Genomic DNA, 17,315 nt, shown 5'->3' with positions numbered 1-17,315 from the left:
AGCGAGGGAGTTGTGACCCTTGCTACAGTGCAAGCGCCGCAGGTAGCAGACAGGTCGAGCGTATAAAGGGAAGCCTCAATTTGCAATTTAGGGCTCCAGGACAATTTCTGTAAGTGTGAATCCCTATTTCATGTTATTTAAAACATATCTTTTTTTCCCTTGCACTTTTATTTTGAGTTTTGCCTGATTTTTTTGTGTATATTTCTTTTTCACTAGCCGTAGTGGCGTCGATTATGTGCCTGAAGTGTCGAACGTCTTTTGTGAGCTTCTAAAATGGTTTTAGCATGATATTAGCATATAATAAGTGTGGTTGGAGGTGATAAAAAGTAAATTTAGTAGTTTTGGAGAAAGATTGGTTGCCGAGAAAGCCGTTTAAGGTATGTTTTGACAAATCTTTGTTCTTTTAAGCTAAATTACCAAATGACCTAATATATTATGAATTCTTAATTCGTTAAGATTTCGTATTGGTTACGTGAGGCGACAAGTTCTAGTCAAGCGTGTCGAAGATCGTCATAGGTCGACTCCATTAAAATTCAGGTAAATTAATCCTAAGCTAAAAAAGTTAATTTGATTAATAGAAATTGTTTAATTCTTAAAAATTTAGATATTATATTTTATAGGTTATTGATCTCAATATATAAGTCATCTCAACCTCAAGCTAGTTATTGAAGATTAAGACTTTGGCGTGACAACTGAGACAAGTAATTAGATTTCTGAATTCCAGTAAATTTCTTTAGTTCAGAATGTATGTCGATTTATATTTATGCTTTAGTTCGGTTAGATTGATATTATAACAGATTCTTCATATTGTTAGATAAGAAATATATGCATGAAATGAATGATATTTAGATAGACATTATATATACGATAAACATGTAAGATAAACATATAAGAAATATATGCATGCTAAAAGTAAAAAGACATGCATGAGATAAATATGAGTAAGAGATATGCATGGAATATATATATGAATGACATGAAAGATATGTCTGATGAATAGTTGTACAAAAAAAAATGCATGTTAATAGATGTATATGAATATCTCAGAATAATATGTATGAAGAATGAAATAACTTATATGTGAATGCTTGTGTGTGCATATTTAGAAGATGATTTCACCCCCTAATGGTACTGACAAAGGACGATAGTATACTTACGCGCGTAAAGTTTTTCTACTACCCGGACAATTATCATGGTTGCTTCACTAATTGTTGTGCTGATGAGATAATATTGGTCAGGGGTAAGTAGACTATAACATAACTTCCCAGACAATTGTAATGTCTTCAAAATTTCAGTGTTAGCCGAAATTTTGAAAATAATTAAAATTTTTAATTTAATATATGTGGGTAATTGTGATTTTGAAAAATAATACTATAATTTTGAAATAAATGAGACAAATTTGATCCCATATATTTGGTAGTCTAAGTAATCGAGCTTGATACCGCGAGTAATACACTATCCCAAGACAGGTATACTACTCAAGAGTGGGCTCGATTATAGAAACTACACGACTTATGACATCCGTTTGATCTGCGAAACCTTTTATATATGACTGAAAACCTCCTACTTAATATAAATATTAGATATGATTTATTTTACCTGAGTTCTTAGTTTTCGATAGAGACAAGCCTCTATAGTTAATTATATTTTAAATAACTGGAGTTGCTTAAGAAACCTCTCGATTAAGATAAATGTTTCTGTCTTCAAAATTTTAAAGTTCAAGTATTTAGAGTTGGACATAGGAAAATTAAAAAGAATGACTCAAAATAGTAACGGTTATTTTAGGAGTCCAAAAGAGTGAAAGGTAGGGGATGTCACGGATCCGAGGAAAACCTCAGTGTCTTCCCAACTATCCTAATATTTGGTTATATGAATTTGAAATGATATTATTTAGTGTTTCAATCATGCAATTTATTTTAGAATTTATAAATTACATTTGCACAATATTCGATCGTGCAAATAACCTAAGAGATAGAAGGATTTATGTCGTACCAAATAATAATCTTGGAATCTTAAAAAGGGTTAGGGCTTATATTGCACAACATAGTTGTGCAAAAGCCTAAAAGACAAGATAAAGATTTACATCGCGCTAAGTAGACTACCTCGAAGTCATATGAGTTATTTTATTTAATTCTAAGGAAGATTTAGCTGATGTTGACCTGTTTTGTTGTTTTAGATCGTCATCCTATGTCCGCTGCATCTTCCTCGTGCTGCCCACGAAGTTTTGCTTCATGCTCCATGTAGTTGCAGTTTCAGGTTCAGCGTTTTATAGTGATCCACCCTAGGTAAGCTGGTTGTTGTTCTATATCTTGAAGGCCTTGCATTTAATTTAAAGCATGCATGAACAAGATATGCTATAAGGAAGTGCAGTAAAGGCTACCTGACGTGCCTGCTACTCCTACAAATGAGGTTAGTGTCGCACGTAAAAGTAAACAAGTATCGCAAAAAATTTAGCCAACACGACAAACATGTATATATATGTGTAAGAATCAAGTGGTAAGTAAAAAAACGAGTGACAAGTAAAAGAACATGTGACTTATAAAAGAATTAAGTGGTCTATAAGAATTCAAGTTCGGGGTAGATTCAGATTTATCATTCCCGCATGATTCCGTAGACAACCATCGATTATCCACGTGTATAAAGCCCTACATTTAGCTAGAAATTTTTAACAATACAATCTTATGAGGACAATTCGTAATTGACAAATGGACATTTAAATTGTATTATTCAAAGTTTACGGTTTGTCATGCTTTTAAAGTAGAGTTTCATTTAGCAGTAAAAAGTATTTGTTTCGTAAGAGATGTATTTTTTGTTTGTTTTATCTTTATATATTTTGATCCGTCGACCATTAGATGATCCGATTAGGAGAGTATTAGATGATCCGATTAGGAGAGTAGATGTTTTACCGATTAGGAGAGTATTAGATGATCCGATTAGGAGAGTAGATGTTTTAAATTCGACTTGTGTTAAGAAAAACAGAGGTAGACCTAGGAAGACTTGGGCTTATTGTATTAAAAATGATCTTAATTTACTAGAACTAAATGAAAATATGATACTAAATAGGACGCAATGGAGAAAAAGGATTCATGTAGCCGACCCCACATAGTGGGATTAAGGCTTTGTTGTTGTTGTTGTTTTGTATCTTTATATATTTTGAAAATACCATCCATAGGTCAATCACACTGTTGGGCTAGAATCGTCTGCAGCTTAAAAAACAAGGGTCCTCACTAGTCTAGTGTCGGTGAGTAATATTGTCATTTTACGTTCTCACCAGCTCCTTGGATCAGGTCCTGATGTCGTAGGATGTAATATTATTCTACTTTATTAGCAAATGTCTTTGTCATTACCGCCCTGAAACCCCAAAATTCATCTAAGTTATAACTTTGTTTGATGATTCATATATAGCAGAAGATATATATGTACACTTATGTTGAAATGTAAGCACCAAAAACGAAATCATTAACCAAAAACAAAGAAAGTAAAATGTAATAAATAGAAAAAAAAGAAGCTGACCCACCTTTAAAGTCAATGAAACAATGAGACAAAAAACGACGGGTTGGTGAGCTAAGAAAACACATTCTTTTCAAGAACAACAATCAGATTAGCCTCAAAAGGTGTTTAAAGCACCTTCAAAATAACACGTCTTCAAAATAACAAGTGTATAAGACAAGATAGCCCTTATTTGTCTCTAAATAATATTACAAGAGTTAATCCACTAAAGAATAACAACAAATTTGTATACATATCAGTTAATCCCCACGTTTTTAAATGTTAACATCTATATTCCAATTTTTTCACATGCAAACCATCTTACATCTCCTGGTGGGGAAATAGTTTAAGCACAATAAACTTTCCCCACAAAACCTTCAAAAGTACACACTCAAAATACACCAAGCACGGGAAACACCAGCCAAAAGTGCAGCTCTCGGGTAAGGGCAATAGGGAGAGCAAACCCGAACCAACGAAAAGAAGGCGACAAGTGTTTCAGATAGATAGCAGCAGGGAGTAAGTCCACAAAAACCAACAGAAACGAAACACCAGCATATATCACGGGTAGAGCCAGCAAAGGAGATTAAAAAAAAAAAAACTCTCCAAGTCACCGTAATGAAAATAGATATATATGAACAATAAACATCACTTTCCAAATCAGTGGAATAAGGAACAAAGAAAAAACTCCAACATTCTTTTCCAAGCATATCAAAATGTAAGCTTACACGAGCATTTAAAGCATTATTTCCCAAATCAACAAAACAAGGAGCAAAAAAGACTCTAAATACCCCTTCCAAACTGTCAAAATGAAATCACAAAAATTGTCTCATACCTATTTTTAAAAATCAGTAAAATATGGAGCAATGAAAGCTTCAAATACCTCCCGAACCATCAACATGAGAGTTCACATATATGTTTTACACCTCGCTTTTCTATTCAAGGGAAACAGGGAAGACAAAAGCACCCAACACACTAGGGAAGAACCAACTAGGAAACAAAAGCAATCCAGGAAATTTTGATAGCACCTCACTCTTGCACCAAAACTTAAACAACCAAATAACCTCCTGCAAGCAGGGTTTTTGCTAAAGAGGGGGAGTAGCATACCTTCAACATACCTGGGGGTGAGCTGAAGTCGACAGAGATGAGGAAGGTGGTGAGAGACGATGCAGAGGGAGGAGACAACAAGCACAGAGGGAGTGGTGGCGAAACGGGGGAAGCTTTGGCCAGGGGAAGTGGAGAACGTGGATGCGGTGGGGGACCTCGGGCCGAAGTCTCACAAAGAAGAAAGGGAGAGTCGGGCGTGTTGGAGATTGTGTGCATGAGTTTTATTTTAATTAGGTATTTTCCTTTTTTGTTTCACTTGTCAATTTTCGTGCGATTTGTTTGTCTTCAGAACCATAACAAAGTGAGTATCTTCTCCGGTAAAATCGACATTCCGGATGCGCCAACACAGTCTATTTTGTCTTCCAGGTTCGTTCGGACAACTTCGTCTATGATTGGTTCAAAAATGTATCAGATTTGATTTTCTTCAAATTTTGGGTTCGTGAGAGATTAATTTGAAAATTGAAATTCACAGTTTTAGCTTAAAAATACACCTGCTAAATCCCCAATGGAAACTCCTTAATATTTTACATTTTCAAGCTAAATCCAATTCATTCAACTTGAAACTGATCTATTTCTTCGGCCTGTCCTAAGTATGTCTGCTCAGGCGACTCTGTTGGTTGCTGACTGCTTCAGTCAACACCAATACGTGCGGCGTGCCTGTCTGACACATCACACCTATTGGGGATCCATTTGTTGACCTCATTTTCGATAAGGTATAATTCTTTTTTCTAGAGCCTAAGATCTAGCCATAGAACTTTTATATCGACTATTCTAGCGGACTAGTACTGGGACTCGCCCCTCTTAGAAATTATACCCGCTTCTTAGTTCTTCTTGGGGGCCTCACATGAGTGATTTTGAACCACCAGCACTTGGATGGTTGAAACCAACATGGTAAAACCCAAAGAGAGTTCCTATAAGGATCGGGAATACCCTAGGAAAGCCCTTTAGACTCCGTCTCGTGGCATGCTGCAATTTTCACGCATATAAACACTAAAATTCACGCAACAATCTATACCTGTAAATACTTTACCATTAATCAAAACTAAAATCAAATTTCAAAATAATGTCACGAACACAAAATTCGAAGAAAATCAAATTCGACGCAATTTTGACCTGATTATTGATGAAGTTGTCCGAATGACCTCGAATGACGAAACAGATTGCGCCTGCGCATCCGGAACGTCAATTTTACCCAGAGAGAATACCCAATTTGCTATGGTTTTGAAGACGAATGAATCACACGAAAATTGTTGCTCTTAAGTGAAATAAAAAAAGAAAATATATAATTAAAATAAAACTCACGCACACAATCCCTAACACACCCAATGCTCCCTTAATTCCCTTTCACGCACGGGAATCACCCCCTTCTTCCCAGTCACGACATAGGCGAAGCCCTAGGCCTAACCTCCCTAGCAAACTCCCTCTTTTTTTTTGCAAGACTTCGATTCGAGGTCCCCCACTGCAACCACGTTCTCCATTTCCCCTAACTAAAGCTTCCCCTTCTGTGCTGCCACTCCCTCTGCGCCTGTTGCCACCTTCCTGTGCGTTGTCTGTCGCAAGCTTCCCCATCCCTGTAAGCTTCAGCTCACCCCCAGGTATGTTGAAGGTATGCTACTCCCCCTCTTTGACAATAAAAACCCCGCTTGGGGGGGATTTTCTGGTTGTTGAAGTTTTGGTGCAAGGGGGAGGTGCTGCCGAAATTTCCTGTGTTGCTTTTGTTTCCTAGTTGGTTCTTCCTAATGTGCTGTGTGCTTTTGTCTTCCATGTTTCCCTGAACAGAAAAGTGAGGTGTAAAACATATATGTGAGCTCTCATTTTGATGGTTCAGGAGGTATTTGGAGCCTTCATTGCTCTCTACTTTACTAACTTTTAAAAGCAGGTTCGAGGCTTTGTTTGAGCTTTCATTTTGGCGGTTTGGAAGGAGTATTTAGAGCCTTCTTTGCTCCTTATTTTGCTAATTTTAGAATTAATGTTTTAATTGCTCATGCGGGCTTATATTTTTGTATGTTTGGAGAAAAATTTTGGAGTTTTTTCTTTGTTACTTGTTCCACTGATTTGGAAAGTGATGTTTATTGTTCATATATACGTATTTCCATTATGGTGACTAGGAGAGTTTTTTTTTTTTTTGGCTCTCCTTTGTTGTCCCTACCTGTGATGTATGCCGGTGTTTCATCTCTGTTTGTTGTCGTAGACTTACTCCCTGCTGCTCCTTATCCAAAACACCCGCTACCTTCTTTTGGTTGGTTCGGGTTTGCTCTCCCTGATGCCCTTACCCGAGAGTTGCACCTTTAGCTGGCGTTTCTTCTGCTTAGTTTATTTTGAGTGAGGTCTTTTGGAGGTTTTGTGGGTAAAGTTTCATGTGCTTAAATCCTTTCCCTATCAGGAGATGTAAGATGATTTGCATGTGAAAAGTTGGAGTATAGATGTTAAACATTTAAATACATGGGGATTAACTGATATGTATACAAAATTGTTGTTATTCTTTAGTGGCTGCATATAGAGGCTAAGTGTTCATTTGCTGATTTGGCGTTTCAAGCATTCAAATACAAAATTTATGAGGTTTTAAATGGTCATTTACTGCAAGAATTGAATACCTCTTTGCTGACATTTACGCTTTTTGCTGAAATTTACATGCGTACCACCCAATTTGCATACACACCACCTCACTCATGCGTGAATAACTTTATGGGTGGTATTTGGATATAGGACATAAGCTAGTTTACATACACTTCATGAAATTCTTATGTATTCACGTATCCAACACCCAAACTTCTATCTTTATATATATGTCACTCAATTCCTATTTATTTAACATGGTTTTCTTTATGGGTAAGATCCTCTCCAGCCTTGCTATTTCCAGTTCGATCCTGACGCTACCCCGGCATGATATGTTTCCCATTTGAAGGGTTTCAAAAGGCAGTTTTGAGCCATTTTAAATGCTGAATTAGAAGGATTTAAATGTCGTTTCGGACCGCATTTTCCCACGTTTTTTAAAGTGCTTCGGCACCTATGTTGGAGAATTTGGTGTTGTTTTGCATCTTAAATTTCTGCAGTTGGGAACATTCAACTGCACATTTTTGGGGCTGGTTCGGCTCGATATTTACAACATTTTTGGCTCAATATTTGCACTGTAATGACTTGATATTTGCATTGTGTCGTCTATATATGCTCATTTTGGGCTGAACTTCTAATGTTTGGAGCCTTTAAAAAGGTGATGATTTGATACTGTTTTAATGCTGTTTGGGGCACCTCTGGGCTGCTTTTGGGGGTTGTTCTGGATGACTTTTGGACTGCAACATTTGGCTTTAATTGGTAGTTGCTTGGGCAGTATTTTGAGGATTTAATTGTGATGCATGGGCTGCGGTTTTGGGTCTATTTGCTAACTGTCTTCGTGCATTTTTATTGGTTTTATTTGCCGATGTTTGGGCTGCGATTTTGGCTTCACTTATGGTTGTTTTGGTGACTTTGGGTTGCATTGTCGAGGCTTTAAGTGTGGTTGTTTTGAGCAGGCTTTGATGACAGTTTTGGTGGCTCTAGGGCCGCAATTTTCTGAGACTCTTGTAATGTTATTTTGAGAGACATAATGGCTATCTTGCCTTATACACTTGTTGATTTTGCATACATGTGTTATTTAAAAAGGTGTTTTAAACATTTTTTGGTGCTAATTTGATTGTTGTTATTGAAAAGAATTTATGTGTTTTCTTAGGCGAACCCACCCGCCGTTTTTGCCTCATTGTTTCATGACTTTAAAGGTGCAGCCTCCATTTTTTCTGTTTATTTCGTTTTGCTTTCTTTGCTCTTGGTTAATTATTTGGTTTCAGGTGCTTATGTTTCAACATAAGTGCACATATATATCTTCTGCTATATATGGATCATCAAACAAGACTATAAGTTGGATGATTTTTTGGGTTTCAAGGTGGTGATGACAAAGTCATTCACTAATAAAGCAGAATAATATTGAATCCTACGATATCAGGACCTGAACCAAGGAGCTGGTAAGAACGTAAAATGATAATATTATTCACTGACTTTAGACTAGCCTGAGACTTTAACTATAGAACTATAATAATTTTAGAGCTAATGTCTTCTATAGATAGAGGCCATTAGAAGACAATCAGAAAGTGTAATAAATGAAAAAGTGAGGATAAATAGGAGATCTTGAATGAGCCATATGGATCTGAGATTCATCACTAATCTTGGTGGGTCATTTTTATGACAATATGACTACACTAAATCACGATTTATGGGAAAGACACATTTTCCTGGATGGTCTCAAGGAATCTTTAAAATCTTATAACTAGCTGATTGACAATTTTTTCCTCTCTTAGAATCTTTGTTGTAGCCATGACATGATGATTGTCTTATCAAGCGGTTTCATTCATAGATGAGGGTTGCTAGGGCATCACAAGGCAACTATGCAAGGGAGAGTTCTAACAACAACCAACACAAGAAAGGCCACATAGTAAGGCTTTGCAGGTTGAGGATTTTGAGGTCATTTTTAAGTTAACCTCTATACATTTTGTAACTTTCAAGAAAGCTATGGCAAAATTCAGTACAACAACAACAACAACAACAAGTCTTTATCCCACTAAGTGGGGTCGGCTATATGAATTTTTTTTCTCCATTGTGTTGTGTTGAGTCTCATATTTTCATTTAAGTCTAATAAATTAAGATTATTTTTTATACAACATGCTTAACTCTTTTTAGGTTAACCTTTACTTTTTTTAACATATATCGAATCTAAAGCATCTACTCTTTTAATAGATCATCAGATGGTTAACATTTAATATGGCCAACCATCTAAGACTAGTCTCTCTAATCATGTCTGCCACTGGAGCTGCACCAACCTTTTCACGGATACATTCGTTTCATAGTTTATCACTAAGTGTCAATTCACTCATCCACCTAAGCAATCTCATCTCTTCAGCACTTAGTTTTATGCTTCTTCTTTAAAGGCCAACATTCTGCTCCATAAAGCATTGCGGGTATCATAACCATCTTATAAAATTTATCTTCAAGTCTAAGAAATACTTTTGTATCACACAAGAGGCTCGATGCTTTCCTCAACTTCAAGCATTCAACTTAAATTCTATTAATAACATTCCCATCTATATCACCATCACTTTGATCGATAAACCCGAGACATCTAAAACGTTAACACCTTTTAATGATTTTATGAGTCATTGTTATAACTCCGCCACTAGATCTACTACTACTAGAATTACGTTCCATGCATTCAGTTTTAGATCTACTCAAATGAAGACCTTTAGACTTTAATTTAGACCTCTATAATTCAAGTTTTTCCTGTATTCTTTCTTTAGTCTTATCCACTGGAAGGTACATCCTCTTATAAATGCCTAGTAAAAACATCCAAAACTATAACAAAAATATATGGGCTTAAAGTCGATCTCTGATGTAATCCAAACTAAAATAGAAAAAAACTTGGTCAGTCCTCCTGTTTGAACACAAGTAACAACTCTAGTATACAATTCTTTAATGATTTGAATATATGTCATATCAACACCTTTATTTCTTAGATCTCTCCAAAGAACTTCTCTTGGAACCTTAATATAAGATTTTTTCTAAATCAATAAAAATCATATATGGATCCTCATTATATAGGCATTTCTTCATCGAAGCTCTCAATAAATTTATAACTTCCATAATAGACTTGTCTGACATAAATCCAAGTTGATTATAAGAAATTTTTGCTTCACGTCTTAACCTATGTTCAATTACCTTCTTCCTTAATGTTAATGTATGACACATTAACTTAGTACCTATATAATCTGCACACTCTTGTGCTTCCTCTTTATTTTTAAAAATGAGGATCAAAATACTCTTTCTCCACTTCTCATACTTCTTTTACGTTTTTAAAATAATATTAAAAAATTTAGTAAGCTTAGAAGCTTCTAAATCTCTTAAATATTCCCACATTTCTATTGAGATACCATCAAATCCTACTAATTTTCCACATTGGTTTTCTTTAAAGCCTCCTCAACTTCTGGTTTACTAATGCGACAATAAAAATAAAAGTTTTATTATTATTAACGATATTAAGATCATTAAGGTTGGTCATATTTTCAAAAAAATTATTAAAAATATTATTAAAATATCTCACCCATCTATGTTGAATATCTTCTTTTTTTAGAAAAATAGTTTTTGATTTTCCTTTTTAATACACTTGAATTAAATCTTCTTTTCTTTTCTCCTTATTTGACTAGTTTGTATTTTATCTTGCACTGTCTTTAATATCTAATCTATTATAAAGACCACTAAAACTAGAATTTTTAACACCACAAATTGTTGTCTTAGACTACATACGGGTCACTTTATATTTTTCTCAGTTCTCTAATCTTTCATATTTAAATTAATTTTTATAACTAAAATTTTTATATTTTATTTTTTCTTACGCATTATTATTCCGCCACCAATTATTTTTATTTGTGATTTTTTTTTTCTTTTTGACTCTCCAAGTACATCTTTTTCCATTTATTTAATAGTACTCATTACTTTATCCCATATAGAATTAACTTTTTCATAAACATTTCAAATCTTGAAATCTTGAAGTTACACATAAAAATAATTTTAGTTGTCTTTTAAATGCAACCATCCAATTCTATAACAATATTTCATTGTATTTTTTATCTTTGAGCTCTTCATCTTAAAATTTAGAATTAATTAATCAATGTTGAGTACTTAAATTTTCACTTGGAATAAAATACTCTTTACATTCTAGACGATTTTTTTCTGTAAAAGGCAGAATTTAGTAATAAAAATAAAATAAAAAACTGCATAACGTGATTTTTTGCATTGTTATGCATGATAGAATACTTTTTGAAATTGAAACTCTCAAGATTGAAAAAGCAAGAGATAATTCATGTTGCAAATGCAATTTCTTAAGATTGTGAATTTGTATATAAGGATAACCGTATATAAGGATAACCGGTTAAGGATAACCGGTTAGGCAATGCAATGTATGCCGTAAGAAAACTCAAAAGTGAAGCCCTTTTAATTGAAGTTCTACTTTTTGAAGGACTTTTGACTTATGCTATAGTGCAAGCTCTACCTTTGATTACAGAAGTCTTGCTACATAGCACCTAAAATTAAAGAATTTGATTCAAATGACTTATATTTTTAAGGCACTAAGAACAATACAATGCTCAGGTGTTCTTTTTTGTTTAAATGTGCAAAGTGCAAAGCAAAACGATATTTAACAGGCTAGAGAATTCATTAACTCTTTGGTTATGCAAAGTCAATTCTAAGTCTCTTGGGCCACGGGTTTGAATCCGCCTATGTGCGGTTAAATTGAGTGGTTAGGCACATAAGGTTGGGTGGGGGCTTGTATAATAGCCAATGTTCAAACTTAAAATTTATATATATATATATATATATATATATATATATATATTCTTATACATGTGCATCTAATAGCCATTTAATTTGATAAATTTAGACCATACTGGATAAAAAGTTTTAGCAAATATATTTATATGTTTAAAGCTTTGTGATGTTATTCTTGAGGGGGGCCTAATAGCCATTTATTTTGCTAAATTTGGACCATACTAGATTAAAAAAATTAGTGAATATATTTTTATGTTTAATACAAATAACAATTTTTCTATGAAATCTTTATGTTGTTATGCTTGAGGGATCTAATAGCCATTTAATTAGTTAAATTTAGGGCATGTTAGATAAAAATTCTTAGCAAATATATTTATATGTTTAATAATAATAATATTTTTTTTCTGTGAAAGCTTTGTGATGTTATCCTTGAGAGACCATGTTCACTGTCAACAACCAATTGGAGGGAACCTAATTACTATGTAGCACCAACACTTCCAAAAATATGTCGTACCCATGTTAGATAAGTATCGGACATTGATACTTGTCTAACACACCTTGCACTTCTTCGACACTACAAAATGTATGTCTCAATTTTTTTCAGGCGCGAACATGTTTTTAACACACATCAACATGTATCAAACGCGAGCTTAACACTATTTCAAGAAAATGAGACATAAAAGCTAGAAAATCATAAATATACATATTGTCTTAATTATACCTCGTAGTCGTCACCTCCCCATCTCTCGTCATGTTGAAGCTCTCTCTAAAATTCATCAAAATTGAGTATCGAAGGTGCATCCAATATTCGTCAAAGCCGAACATTAGTAATTTTCTTTTTGTAATCATAGAATTTTTAAAATTTTAGTAAATAAGTTGGATTAGAAACTAGATGAACTCTTTTGAAATATATTATATTTAATTTTAAAAACTAATTTTCATAAACATGATGTTTTAAAATATAAATTAAATTTATGAAGTTAAATTTTATTCTTGCAAGATTTGTGTTGTGATATTTTCAATAAAGAAAAACGAAAAAATATATTTTTTATATTAGTAATTAATTAAATATAAAAACGTGTCCATAACGTGTCATGTCCTATTTTTTTTTAATTAAGTCATGTTACCATATTGTGTCATATTGGATCTGTGTCTATGCTTCATAGCCTCATTGCAATTTAAAATGCTAGGATAATCTTGTATTAAGTGCTTTTAAACTATGAATCTATGTTAAGTGCATTCTATATCTCGGAGATGTGAGTCTAATTTATGTCTTTTTTAAACATATTAGTGTTACCAAATGTGCAATAAAATGTGATGAAACTAAATATGACACCGCATTAAAATAAAAAATGTTGTATTTATCTTTTATATTAGCATGTATCATCTATCATTTATGTTGTAATTTTGTGATTATATTTTTGTCTTGGGGTTATTTTAAGGTCGTGTTTGATACACTATTTACAGTAGGATTTACGTAGAGGTTCAACGAAAATCCGCCAAACACAATTTCAGCTCATTTAAATTCCGCAGTTGGCTAAATCCAAAAATTCCTATGGCGTGATTGTAATCCCGGATATATTAAATCCAAACTCGAGGTGGATTTAAAAGAATGACTTCCTTCATCTGTTAAATCTTATAAACAAATGCCAAACATTTATTATGGATTTAACTGGTTTTAACCTAAATAATTCCAAACACAAATTTTGATTTAATATCACTGGACCGGATTCAGTAAATCCTACTCAACTTAAATACAATGGATAGCCAAACACCCCAAGTGTGACTTTATGTCATATTTCATGTAGTTAATACAGATTTTTACTTAGGAAATATCAAGGCTCCACTTAAGTTTACTACAATGCACCATGCTCAATGCTTTCTTTTTTGGAACATGAATTTTTACATTGACTCACAGCAGGTATCATGGTCTTTGATAAATTCGGCCTTACAATGTATTCTGAATTTTGGAAAGATCATTAGCTAATTTATTTCGAACATTTCAATGGTTGGTAATAGATCCTTATCGTGATATTTTCAAATCTCATTGAAGTTTTAGAGGAATGTGGAATTTTAGGTTGCATCTTACGTGATTATTTTAAAACCCTTTGTTTCTGTTGTTGGTCACGTGCTTGCTTTAGTCATTTGTGGATCTAATGAGGGTATTTATAAACAAAAGTTGGAAGTCATTTTGGGATCCCTTGGGCTTTTTCTCGACAGTGTCATCAATTTCTTGTTGATAAATTGATGCTTCTTGATCAGTCAACATTAATTTGAGGGGAGATATCTATCAAGAGTCACAGAAATCAGGCAGATGAATTAGGAGTTTTCTATAATTAGGAGTTTTCTTATTTAAATTATTTTCAAATTACTCTTTTGATTTATTTCTTCTAATTGTACATATTATCTCCTGATTTAGATTAAGAATATTTATTAGGTTACCTAAAAGAGATTGTACAAACTATTATTTATTGGAATGAAAGAAAAGGAAAAAGACACTCAACTTATTTACTCAAAACATTGATATGGTATTAGAGCCAAGTGGAATCATTCTGGTCTGAATCTTTCATCGTCTTCCCTAGCCTTTGGGAATCATTCATGTTCATCTTCGAGCTCATTCCATCTTTGTCGCCTGCTTCCTACGTCTTCAACGTCTTCGTCTGCTCGCTGTGAGCGTTCGTCTGTGCCCTTGCTAGAGAACCTCGTCCCCTCTTTGAATTTCACCAAAATCATGGCCTTTTTTTTCCTTTCTTTACCTAGTGCATTCTAGCAGCAATTGATACGTTCTCAGATCATGTTTTGGTGGGGGTATAGTTCTTTGTCTTGTTTACAATGTTGTTGTGACCGTTTGCTGGATCCGTGGAGATGTAATAATATTCTTGCTTGCAAACATGTATGCTCTGCTTGGGATTCCTCTTTCATATTTGCTTTGGTATCGGCCTCTGTATCATGTTATGAGGATTGATAGTGCCCTGAAGTTTGGCCATCTTCTTCACCTCGCTCGCCGTTTCTTTCCTTGTGCTTTTGTTGTGGCTTTGCCTGTGTTCTGCGGCATCTTCGTCCGCGACTTCTTCGACCTTTGACAGCTTTGTTTCGGTCTGCTTCGTCTACTTAGTCTGCATCGTCCACTTCGGCTTCATCCAAACGCCATCGTCGTTTTCGCTAGCCTTCGCTGCTTCTGCAACATCTTCTACTGCTTCTTCGCTGATTTATCGTCTGGTTCTTCGACTGTGTTCTGCAGCAATTTAGACTGCTTCTTTCTCCTTCGACTGCTTCCAACAAGTCTTCCTTCGACTACTTGTGAGTCTTCAATTACTTCCACTCAAGGATCGTAGGCTTCGGCTTCAGATTTTTCTCCTTCGATCTCGGATCGAATTCAAGGCAACACATAAATTTTTGGTTCTCCTTGGTTTTCTTTGGGTTTCTTTGGATTTTTTTGGATCTCTTGGTTTTTTTTAGCTTTATGTTAATTTCGATCAACAACTTTTTGGGTAATCAACTTGTGAGCGACAATTCTGTTTAGAATGTTTTCTGAAATCTTAGCTATCAGATTTACAGGAATGAATTATGCAGTATGGGAATTACAGTTCAAGATGTTTTTGAAGGGGAAAAGTAGTGCTTAGACTAAAAGGAAAATTTTATAAGATGGTGTTGAGACTTGCAATGCTCTATGATGCTGAATGTTGGTTTTTAAAAGAGAAGAATAAAACCAAGTGTTATTGAGATGAGAATGCTTATGTGGATGAGTGACTTTACACTTAGAGACAAAATGCGAAATGATTATATCCGTGATAGAGTTGGTGTAGCTCTAGTGGCGGATAAAATTAGAGAGAGTTGTCTTCGATGATTTGGTCACATTAAACGTTGACCATCTGATGATCTGGTTAGGAGAGTAGATGTTTTAGATTCCACTTATGTTAAGAAATGCAGAGGCTATCCTAGAAAGGACATATTGCAAAAAAATGATCTTAATTTATTATAATTAAATGAAAATATGACACTCAATTGGATGCAATGGAGAAAAAGGATTCATGTAGCCGATCCCACTTAGTGGGATAAAAGCTTGTTGTTGTTGTTGAATGTTGTTGAAGATTGTCTTGCTCTTTTTATGCTGGAGCCTTCAGTGCTCTGCGACTCGATCATGTTATGGAAGTGACTATCATGATATATGCCTAACAAGTGAATGGATTCAAATACAAGACAGTTTTTAAAGTTGATATATTTTAGTTGAGATCCTATTAATAATTGTGTTGAATTAATTTCCTTAATCTGTTCTTTTGGTATCTTATGCATCGCATGATATCTAAATGTTTGTTATAGAAAGTTGAGTTTTACTTTTAAATGTTCAATTCTTTTGAAGGATGTTTTCCTTCAGTTCTTTGTGACTCAATCATGTTATATGCCTAATGACGTTAAAGACTGGCACTGAAAGCAAGGTTCTTACGCCCCATTGATTTCTGAAATACCACCACTGCAATTTTTAAATTTGTCCGGTAGGAGAAAGACTTGCATGGGTACAAAATCTTAATAGATTCGGCTGGTAGTTTATGCTTTAGAAGTATATTTTGGACTTATATCTATACATGTTTAGAAGTGGCATTTCTTGCTGATTTTAATATTTTCTTTGTTTTCATTCCTTAAAATTAATGATCGGAATGAACTTAAGCTTGCTTTCTTTGTTCCTTTGCTAGATAACAGATCATACTTTTCTTTTGCAAATTCTACTTTGCAGGCCGTCATCTTTACTGATATCAGCTTGGAGAAGGCTATTGAGTTTGATGATTATTGTCACAATCACCAACCTTCAATTGCTTTCATTAAATGTGAAATTCGAGGCCTTTTTGGAAATGTATTCTGTGACTTTGGACCAAAATTTACAGTTGTCGATGTTGATGGAGAGGAGCCTCATACAGGCATAATTGCATCGATTAGCAATGACTGCCCTGCATTTGTGTCTTGTGTTGATGATGAGCGGCTGGAATTTCAGGATGGCGATCTTGTTGTATTTTCTGAAGTGCAAGGAATGACCGAGTTGAATGATGGAAAACCTAGGAAAGTTGCAAGTGCTCGACCATATTCTTTTGTCCTTGAAGAAGATACTACAGGGTTTGGCGCATACAGCAGAGGAGGTATTGTGACACAAGTGAAGCAGCCCAAGGTCATACAATTCAAGCCTTTAAGAGACGCGTTAAAAGATCCAGGTGACTTTCTTCTAAGCGATTTCTCCAAATTTGATCGCCCGGCTCTGCTACATGTGGCGTTTCAAGCTTTGGATTCATTTCGACAAGATTTTGGACACTTCCCTATGGTTGGGTCAGAAGAAGATGCTGAGAAACTAATAGATTTAGCTTTCAAAATCAATGAGAACTTGGGTGTTC

General features: G+C 34.5%; 1 protein-coding gene across 1 annotated transcript in view; it reads left to right on the top strand.

The window, feature by feature from the left end:
* Positions 1-17,315, top strand: part of LOC110026556 (ubiquitin-activating enzyme E1 2-like) — a 38,163-nt gene that overhangs the window by 15,900 nt on the left and 4,948 nt on the right. Inside the window, exon 3 of the mRNA XM_020727534.1 lies at positions 16,670-17,309. Within this exon, the coding sequence (XP_020583193.1) occupies positions 16,670-17,309 (640 nt within the window). The remainder of the gene's footprint in view (positions 1-16,669; positions 17,310-17,315) is intronic.

This window comes from Phalaenopsis equestris, unplaced genomic scaffold (genome assembly GCF_001263595.1).
Source record: "Phalaenopsis equestris unplaced genomic scaffold, ASM126359v1 Scaffold000378, whole genome shotgun sequence".
In the NCBI taxonomy this organism is placed as follows: Eukaryota; Viridiplantae; Streptophyta; class Magnoliopsida; order Asparagales; family Orchidaceae; genus Phalaenopsis; species Phalaenopsis equestris.
This window is presented reverse-complemented; position numbering and strand designations above follow the sequence as displayed.